This window comes from Dreissena polymorpha, chromosome 8 (assembly GCF_020536995.1).
Source record: "Dreissena polymorpha isolate Duluth1 chromosome 8, UMN_Dpol_1.0, whole genome shotgun sequence".
NCBI classification, from domain to species: domain Eukaryota; kingdom Metazoa; phylum Mollusca; class Bivalvia; order Myida; family Dreissenidae; genus Dreissena; species Dreissena polymorpha.
Genome location: NC_068362.1, coordinates 1,390,826 through 1,401,736, shown reverse-complemented (window position 1 = coordinate 1,401,736; position 10,911 = coordinate 1,390,826). Strand labels below are relative to the sequence as shown.

The 10,911-nt window shown below is 34.6% G+C and overlaps 1 protein-coding gene across 1 annotated transcript in view; it reads right to left on the bottom strand.

The window, feature by feature from the left end:
* Positions 1-1,895: 1,895 nt before the first annotated feature.
* Positions 1,896-10,911, bottom strand: part of LOC127842738 (uncharacterized) — a 10,081-nt gene continuing 1,065 nt past the window's right edge. Inside the window, exons 2-3 of the mRNA XM_052372436.1 lie at positions 4,029-4,223; positions 1,896-3,127 (exon numbers count right to left, since the gene is read on the bottom strand). Of these exons, the coding sequence (XP_052228396.1) occupies positions 2,907-3,127; positions 4,029-4,223 (416 nt within the window). The 3' untranslated portion in view covers positions 1,896-2,906. The remainder of the gene's footprint in view (positions 3,128-4,028; positions 4,224-10,911) is intronic.

Sequence of the window (10,911 nt, the reverse complement as noted above, 5' to 3'; positions counted from 1 at the left end):
CAAATGATGTCTTTATACCCGACTATAAATGATGTCTTAGTAACTGACTAGAAATTATGTCTAAATAACTGACAAGATATGATGTCTTAATAAATGGCTAGAAATGATGTCTTAGTAACTGGCTCGAAAATGAGGTCTAAGTAAATGACTAAAAAAGATGACTTAGAAACTGACTAGAAATGAGGTCTAAGTAACTGACTAGAAATGAGGTCTAAGTCACGGACTAAACACTAGGTCTAAATTACTGACTTTAAATGAAGTCTTTGTAACTGACTAGAAAGAAGGTTTTATAAACTGGACTAGTTATTGACTAGAAATTATTTCTTAATTAACTGACAATGTTAAGAAATAAGGTCTTATTTATTGACTATAAATGAGGTCTTAGTTAATTACTATAAATGTCTTTGTAACTTGCTAGAAATGATGTCTAAGTTGCTGACTAGAAATGAGTTCTTAGTAACTGACAAGAAATGATGTTTTAGTAACTGGCTAGAAATGATGTCTTTGTAACTGGCTAGACATGATGTTTTAGTAATTGACTTAAAATGATGTCTTAGTAACTTGCAAGAAATGATATCTTAGGTGCTGACTAGAAATGATGTCTTAGTAATGACTAGAAATGATTTCTTAGTAACAGACCAGAAATTATGTCTTAGTAACTGGCTTTAAATGATGTCTAAGTTACTGACTAGAAATGATGACTTAGTAACTGGCTAGAAATGATGTCTTTGTAACTGGCTTGAAATGATATCTTAGTAACTGACAAGAAATGCTGTCTAAGTAACTGACTTGAAATGATGTCTTAGTAACTGACTACAAATGTTGTCTTAGTAACTGGCTAGAAATGATGTCTTAGTAACTGACTAGAAATGATGTCTTAGCAACTGACTAGAAATGATTTCTTAGTAACTGGCTAAACATGATGTCTTAGTAACTGACTAGAAATGATTTCTTTGTATCTGGCTTAAAATGACGTTGTATTAACTGGTTGGAAATGAGGTGTTAGTAACTGACTAGAAATGTGGTCTTAGTAACTGCCTAGAAATGATGTCTAAGTAACTGGCTAGAAATTATTTCTTAGTAACTAGCAAGAAATGATGTCTTAGTAACTGATTAGAAATTAAGTCTTAGTAACTGACTAGAAATAATGTCTTAGAAACTAGCTAGAAATAATGTCTTAGTTATCAACTTAAAATGATGTCTTAGTAATTGACTAAAAATTATGTCTTAGTAATTGACTAAAAATTATGTCTTAGTAATTGACTAGAAATTAGGTCTTAGTAATTGACTGGAAATGATGACTTAGTAACTGGCTAGAAATGAGGTCTTAGTAACTGGCTAGAAATAAGGTCTTAGTAACTGACCAGAAAAGGATGTCTTCGTAACTGGCTAGAAATGAGCTCAACAGGCTAGAAATGAATCTTAGTAACTGGCTAGAAATGATGTCTTAGTAATTTACTATAAATGATGTCTTAGGAACTAGCTAGACATGATGTCTTAGTAATTGACTTAAAATTATGTCTTATTAATTGATTAAAAATGTTGTCTTAGTAACTTGCTAGAAACAATATCTTAGTAACGGAAAATCAATGTGGCCTCTAGAGTGTTAACAAGGTTTTACTATAGTCATATAAGGAAAATGCGCTGCTCCCTGGCAGCCATGTTTTTCAACAAACCAGACCCATTTCCAACTTGACCAAGATATCATTTGAACAAATCTGCTGACCAAGTTTCATAAAAACCCGACAATCATTGTGGCCTCAAGAGTGTTTACAAGGCAAATATTGATGCCACACAGGCACGACCGACAAAACTCGATCACAAAAGCTCACCATGACCATGAGCACATTGTGCTCAGGTGAACAAATTTAAACCAAAATACAACAAAAACAAAGGATATTTCCAGATTTATTCAAGTTTTGATATGAACAATGAAAAGAAAAAGACTACTTGTCTTTTGAAGATGTCAAGTACACATGATTCTATTTTTGATGGATTGTTTATTTGGCGTTTGAAAAAGTTATAATTAGCATGCGGAATGAAATGGCTAAAACGTTAGAATACTACTAATATTATATACAACATTGATAACAAAATGTGCGAATGATGATTCCTTGTAATAAAATAAATGTTAAATTATATTAAGCTCAGTGATGGAGATTCTTACACCTGGCTATTCCTGCTTGGCCAACTTCTGACCTGCCTTTTATAATAAATTGCCCATCCAAAAAGTTGGGTATAAATAGGGCAGTTATGGCATAATGCTGTCATTTATTCAATACACCAGCATGTTAACAAGCCAGTGTTGGTGCTGGACTTTGATGTTTGAACACTATTGTCAATCACATGATTATAAATTCAAACATAAAAGTAACAACTTCAAAAGAATGCAAAACAACATTTTACAGAAATGGATTCTGAACATAATAATTATAGGGGAAATAGTAAAATATGTATTGGCAAAAGATGTATTATTACTTCAAACAATAGTTTCAGCGATAACCATCCAACGAACATGCCCAAATGCCTTATAAAGTTCTTTATACTAAAGTTCCTATAAATACAAAAGTGATATAATCGAGCCAAAATAATACATTGACAATATGAAAATGTATCATAATTTTAAAGCCAAAATAAAACATTTGACAGGTTGAAACTTTCTTAGTTAACAAAATCAAGAGAAAATAAAACATTTTCTACTATGAAAGTTTCTTAATACTTAAAAAGCAACAATAAAGTATTCATAATAAATCAAGTTCCACATTATTTCAAGTCAAGCTACTATACAACATTTGACAACATGATAAGTCTTTCATAATTAGAAAGCAATTCAAACTAGGCAGTTTGTTTGATTGAGTGCGGCACTATGAAAAGTCCTTCAAACAATAATTTAAAATCAATTCAAACTAAGCAGTTCGTTTGATTATGTGCACGCCAGAGTCCGTCCAGACGGGCTCACTCAGCTCTCCAACCTTCAAAGCGTAAGTGGCGTCTTCGAAGGGCTTCTGCATCTGCCCGCGCCCGAATGGTCCCAGGTCTCCGCCCCTCTGGGCCGAGCTACAGTCGCTGTACTTGGAGGCAAGCTCTTCAAACGTCTTTTCGCCCGAGACGATCTGATTACGGAATTCTGAAAAGGCCACAGAGGTATACCTGGGTTACAAATTAAAAATCTGACTAATAGAAACATTTCCTGATAAAAACGGTTTAATGAAAATGGCAGATATTTGCAGAAAAAAACAGTATTGAATTGATACAGATGGTCTTTTTTTTGGACCAATCTTAAGTGACAGGAGGGGGAACCAAACAGGAGCAGTACCCTGCTATTTCAATCTAGATCTTTAAGCCATTGTGCTGAAAGATATTTGGACTAGTCTCAATTCATGATATTTTTCGAAAGAAATTCATAACTGCTATTCATTTGAGCTCAGTATTTGCAATGATGATGATATCTCATTTTGGCTCACTTGTCCATTTTGGAAACATCTGGTTTCCACTTGTTTGTGAAGCAGTTTCTATTGCAAATGTGCCGTGTTCTGAGAAAATTGGGCAAAATGCATGTGAGTAAAGTGTCGTCCCAGATTAGCCTGTGCAGTCCACACCGGCTAATCAGGGACGAAACTTTCCGCTTTTATGGTATTTGTCGTTTAAAGGAAGTCCCTTTTTACCAAAAATCTAGTTTAAGCCGAAAGTGTCGTCCCTGCTTAGCCTGTGCGGAATGCACAGGCTAATCTGGGACGACACTTTACGCACATGCATTATGCCCATTTTTCTCAGAACGCATCTCAATTGACTGTACAATGTCTGAGACAACAAGGGCACTAGAGATTAACTTATTTCACCACCCCTGAACTGTGTAATGCCATTCAAATGAGCTTCATGACAGTAACATTTCAGAAATTGAATACCTCTTTAGACACACTAGTAGAAACTGTACCTGTCAATTATGATTATATGATACCAGCTAGTTAATTGAAACATTCAATGTGAAGATTTAAACATGCATTAACTGAAATGTCAAGATTACCCACTGAGTAAAGTCTTAAGAGCTTCTTCCTTGGTGATGGTGATGTTTTCATTGCGCCAGGACGATGGACGTCTAGACTCCCTGTGTTTCACAAGCAAGTGTGATGCCTGTACTTTGTCCATGCTGGCAGGTTTAGCGGGTGAGGTCGGTGGGTCCCACTGGCTTTCCTTTGTGTAAGTGTTGAGGTAATAATCTCTTCCTGCATATGGAAAAGAAACAAAAGCTATTTTCAGTTTGTAATCAAGAACTTCATATGCAAGGAACAGTTTTGGGGACATAAGAACTATTAATACATTTTTTTGCTTCTCCAGTAAAATTTTATCAAAAGCTCTAACTCTAGGTTTAAATTGTTCATGCATGCAAAGGATTGCAGTATTGTTAGTTAGTTGTTAACACCAAGTATGAATGGGATTGACACAATCAAAATAATAAATAATTGTGTGTGCCTGTGTCCTCAGTTTGATGTGCATTCTAGCTCAGATTGTAGATTTCTGAGTAAATGTTCATGTCCCATTCTGGGTGCACTTCTCTCATATTTACTTAAATGATGATAGAAGTAACCCCTTGCTGTCCGCCTTGATTTGTCCAATGAAGGTCACATCTTATTATTAGGACTACAAGTTTTAAGTAATTTGAGACTTTTGTTTTGTAGACTTTGGGCTAATAAAGACAACTCCATTGCAGCGTTTGAATGGTGCAAGGACCTTAGAGTGCGATATTTGTATTTTTAATGATGAAACAACAACATTGCCTAACATTGATAAGTAGTTCTTCTTGAATGCTTTGAGCTTTTCATACATATGTACATATGTACAGCTCAAAGTTCTACTAGGTCAAGGCAAAACCATGTCTATACATTCAAGTTAAATTAACCTAATACTTCATAACAAAAACAATACCTGTTGCCATCAACATCAAATTGTGTGTCTTTTGTGGAGAAATGCTCATAACAAAAACTTGATAAAAGCTGTACCAAAGCGGAAGTTTTGAATTGACAATTATAGCAAAAGAGAGGAAAATGTTACAAAGCACAAATTGTGTTTTCACCCAATTGTCTGATGGTCTGATCTTACGCTGGCATTGGCAAGTTTACAGTGAGTGTATATATATATATAACAGTGTCATTAGAATACGGACACATTATAATTACAATTTTATATTTTCTATAGGTTTATTAGTACAGGGTGTAAACACACTGCATGCAATAAATTGTTGAAGTCTCAATTTGGTTAAAATAAACTAACATATTTTCAAATTCGGATTTTCTTTGAATTGCAAAAATGTAGTCATTTTCTTAAACCCGTTTGAAACTTGGAATTATATAATTGTTTTGTAAGCAAACCATATCATGTACATTATTTTAATTTGCGCAAGGTCAGGAGCTGAAAGTTGGATTATTGCAACTAATTGAATAAGTAACCTGTTTGTTTTTTAATTCTTGACTTAACTACAGGCGTTGATGGCATTTTTTTTTTTTTGGAGTTATCCGTTGTTTATTATAATGCATATACATACTAAATCAATACAAATCTTCCGACAAAACGTCTTCTTAAAAAAAAAAGATAGTTCGACTATGTATATAGATATTGACACAGTATAGCACTTGCCATTTTCTAAAGCAACGGAAGTGCATCATTACCCATAATTAAATCGCTGTCAGCCCGCTCGCTTATTGAAATGCACGCGCAGAATTCCAACATATAGAAGAGGTATAATGTCTTATATTTAAAGATCAAGGTCAATGCCATAGAGAACAATGTTTAATATGTAGAGAACATCATTCGATATTTAGAGGACAAGGTCTGATATCCATTTGTATAGTGAACAATTCCCAACATATAGATCTCCAGCATATAGAGAGCAATGTCAAATAGATCTTCATTATAAAGAACAAGGTAAATTATGAAACCAAGGTCAAATATAAACAACTTTGTGAAATATATTGAAAACCAGGTCAAATGTATCTACAATTTGTGAAATATGTGTTTTTTTATGGGAAATCCAGATCTATGACACACTGCATAATTATGGAGATTACTCTGATATCCCATCAGTTATAAACATACTAAGGGCCACAAAAATACCTCAAATGAAATACATATAAAAGTTATGCTATTTTCTTCAGATTTTCATCCATTTTGAAAATGTCCCAAGTGTACAGATTTGGCCTAAAATCATGCTAGATCTTTTCAGCAAACAAATCAAGTTCCCTCTAACTTATCTTTATAAGTATATGTAGTGACAATTTAATTTGTATTCCATATTACTGACTGTTTGGGTATTTCTTAGAATAAATGAAAAACAAGAAATATCTTTAAAAAGATATACGGCGTTGATGTTGTAATGTTTGCGACCAGTGAAAGGAGATGGAATGAAGCGACCATGTATTTTAATGCAGGTTACAGTGAGTGATAATAAGATAATATATTTTAATGTATTAACAAATAAAAATGAAGAACAAGAAGAGGTGAAACTGTATGTTTTATTCAATTAATTTATTGTCAATAAGTATTGTAATGACTAGGTTTTCATAATTGAACGAGTAATACATTAGTTTCAATAGGAAAAGAAAACATATTCGCCACTGAAAAACTATGAACATAATGTAAAAGATAAAAGAAAATGTATTATAATGTGTACAGATGTTAGTAGAAAGTAAACATAAAAGACTCAATATTGCAAGAATCATAGTGATATGAATTTTTTGCAGAAAAACAGAACTTTATATAAACAAGAAACTGTCGGAGACGGGTGATGCTCCCCAAAGGTTTTTTTGTCACAATATTGCACTATATATTCAGATAAAAGGAAATGTCTTGAGGGCACAGAAGTTGGGGGGACAAGAATTTTTTTTTATAAAATTTCAAAGGGCCATAACTCTGTGAAAAATCATCCGACCAGAACTCGCTGATAATATGCACATCTCTTGGTAGTGAAGCTGCCCATAAAGTTTCATTGAATTCCGGTCATTAGTTGCTGAGTAATAGCCTGGACAAGAATTGCACTATATGTACAGTTAATGGAAAATTTCAAAGGGCCATAACTCTGTGAAAAATCATCCGACCAGAACCCGCTGATAATATGCACATCTCCTCTTGGTAGTGAAGCTGCCCATAAAGTTTCATTGAATTCCGGTTATTAGTTGCTGAGAAATAGCCTGGACAAGAATTGCACTATATGTATAGTTAATGGAAAATTTCAAAGGGCCATAATGCATAACTCTGTGAAAAATCATCCGACCAGAACTCGCTGATAATATGGACATCTCCTCTTGGTAGTGAAGCTTCCCATAAAGTTTCATTGAATTCCGGTCATTAGTTGCTGAGAAATAGCCCGGACAAGAATTGCACTATATGTACAGTTAATGGAAAATTTCAAAGGGCCATAACTCTGTGAAAAATCATCCGACCAGAACCCACTGATAATATACACATCACCTCTTGGTAGTGAAGCTTCCCATAAAGTTTCATTGAATTCCGGTCATGAGTTGCTGAGAAATAGCCCGGACAGAAATTGTGCACGGACAGACACACGGATGGACGGACAGACGAAGCGGCTACTATATGCTCTCCCCAAATTTTTTGGGGGGAGCATAAAAATGAACAAAACAAAATACAAAGAAACATATTTACACCAATAAACGCAAAAATGGGTTATAATAAATCAAAGACAGATATATTTCCAACACGTATATATTTCCTTAGTATCGCGGGCTACCGCCCCCAAATCCCCGCTTTGTCGATAGTGGTAAACAACTGCGTACCAGTTGAGTGCAATCTAGCCTGTTTTTGTAGTGTTTAGTATGGCCACTACGGCATGTAAACAATAGATTCTTTTAATTGTAAAGACGTGATTAATGCTATACTGCTTCGTAAACTAAGGAGAACGTTTCGATGTAATGTTTAGAGGATGTTTTGTATCATGACAGTTTTTAATTTATTGTAATTTACATGTTATTTGCAATATATTCATATTTCAGTTCAAATGATATGCATCCAAAGTTTTAGTCTGGGAACCAGACTACCAATGTTTACGACGATTTTTGTATTATTAGCCAATGCACAATTCGGGTTTATTCATTTCCGACCTATCATGAATAAAGGTCATCTAAGGTCAAAAGTGACGTTAAACAGCTACGCGGAATAAAGTTTTCAAGTACAAATAACCTTAAATCTCTAAACATCAACCTTAAATCATCAAACGCACCTTCTAGCACAGAAAATTACTTGGGGAAACATTAATTTTTATAGTCAAATGTAATAAATTTTCAAAAGTATTTATACTTGTTGAATGATTTGCTTATTTAACTTGTATACATGCAAGTGTGCCAAGTGTACAAATGTTTGAAAAATGTATACAGTTTTGGCAAAAGCTAGTTTCTGCAGATTTTTTATATAATAAGGCCTAAAAAAAAATGTTGTGGTTCTGGTAACATTGCCAAAATTTCTAGGTAGGGCAGGTCGATTTATTATTTTTTTTATTTTTTTTTTTTATTTTCTCCAGACAAAATGCCTGTTTTTAAGTCATTTGATGCTGATGGTTTTCATATAAAACATCTATGTACACCATAGAAAAGTGTTCCCATTATTGCGTAGTGATCTTCTTTGTATATTTATCATTTTAACAACTCTTTTTTTCCAGCCAGGTGAGATTCAACCTATGATAAAAACCAACAGAACAACCACCATGATTCCGGTTTACGCCCAAAATCTAGGTTTAATACGGGCGTATGTATGTAATGATTGCAACTTGCTTAAAGATTAGAATATATAAATATTATTAAATCACGTCATTGAAAGTTAAATAAAAATCACTGTTTAACCCCACCCACTCACGATTGCATGAAACTTACCCAGTGCTGGGGGGTATGGGCTGCACCCTCCAAACTTTATTTCTATTACATTTGTAGAGTGAAATGACGATATTTGGTGCGATATGACTCTTCAAGAAAACAAGAGGGCCAAGATGGCTCTGAATCGCTCACCTGAACTACCAAATACAATCCCAACCCAGTTTTCATCAAGATAAACATTCTGACCAAATTTCATAAAGATTGGATGAAAACTGTGACCTCTATTGTCTACACAAGGATTTTCTATTATTTGACCTATTGACCTAGTTTTTGACCCCAGGTGACCCAAGTACAATCCTAACCCAGATTTCATCAAGACAAACATTCTGACCAAATTTCATGAAGATTGGATGAAAACTGTGACCTCTATTGTCTACACAAGGTTTTTCTTTAATTTGACCTAGTGACCTAGTTTTTGACCCAAGATGACCCAAATACAATCCCAACACAGATTTCATCAAGATAAACATTCTGACCAAATTTCATAAAGATTGGATGAAAACGGCGACATCTATTGTCTATACAAGGTTTTTCTATTATTTCACCTAGTGACCCAGTTTTTGACCTAGGCTAGTGACCTAGTTTTTGACCCCCAGATGACCCAAATACAATCCCAACCCAGATTTTATCAAGATGAACATTCTGACCAAATTTCATAAAGATTGGATGAAAACTGTGACCTCTACTGTCGAAACAAACAAATTGTTGATTATTTTTCAATTATTTGACCTAGTGACCTAGTTTTTGACCCCAGATGCGACCTCTATTGTCTACACAAGGTTTTTCTATTATTTGACCTAGTTTTTGACCTAGTGACCTAGTTTTTGACCCCAGATGACCCAAACACAATCCCAACCCAGATTTCATCAAGATAAACATTCTGACCAAATTTCATAAAGATTGGATGAAAACTGTGACCTCTACTGTTTACACAAACAAATTGTTGACGGACGCACGCACACACGCACGCACACACAACAGACCCTGGACATCACACGGTCACATAAGCTCACCATGTCACTTCGTGACAGGTGAGCTAAAAACAGCAATGGCTCCATTGATAACGACATTAAAAAAATGTGTTATCCTTTCCCGCATAGATATGCATAATCCCGTCTTGATCGATTCCGTTTCAACCATACTTTCTATCTATTTCTGCATATACTTACTTCTTTTCCCGTCGCTACTCTGACACTACCCGATAGTCCGGTATATTCCAGTTGTAAAGCAAATTCTGGTAAATACGATAAAAGTGCTCAAGAATCACAAACATTCGCAATTTTTCTAAAGTACATGTATCAAATAAATTTTGGCATTTGTAACTATTTAAAGATGTGATGAAATAACTTCCAATCGGGGCAGGTTTTTTTCCAATAAACACGCGTAAATCGCCCGACGTGATGTTCATTTTTTATACAACACAAAATGCATCCACACTTACCATGCGACGTTCTACATGTCTGCATAATTTTCGCGCGCTTTTTATCGAGACAAAGGATAAAGCACTGTTTATTTGACACTTCAATTTGTTAATGTCGCGTCAGCATTAAAATTCGGAAGCGTGTTTCGGATTACAAATTGAATAATGCTCATTTGAGAATCAAACAAAACATTTACAGTTGTGCGTAATTAATTCAATGATAATTAATTTGTTAAAGAGCATCACGTGTCGAATAAATGTTTTGACCATATTATGCATGAAATGCACAATATCCATGAGGATTTCACCTGGTTGCCATCATCTGTCTTCTAAGTAAGTGGCAGAGATTTCATCCTGGAGGTGTACACCGTAGGGACTGATGAGTGTTGTTAAATAACAAAGCCAACAAACTGCCATAAAATCACACACTTATAAAAATTACGTCACTCGTTGTCTGCATGATTTTACTTCAGTTATGATTGCTTACAAGCGTTGTCGCTCATTTAAAGCGTGCGCTCTCATTGGCCAATTACAACGACGATTTGCCTTAAGGCCGGTTTCAGGTGGGTAAAGAGATACATGACTTAATTGACAGAGGATCATAAAGCCGCTCTC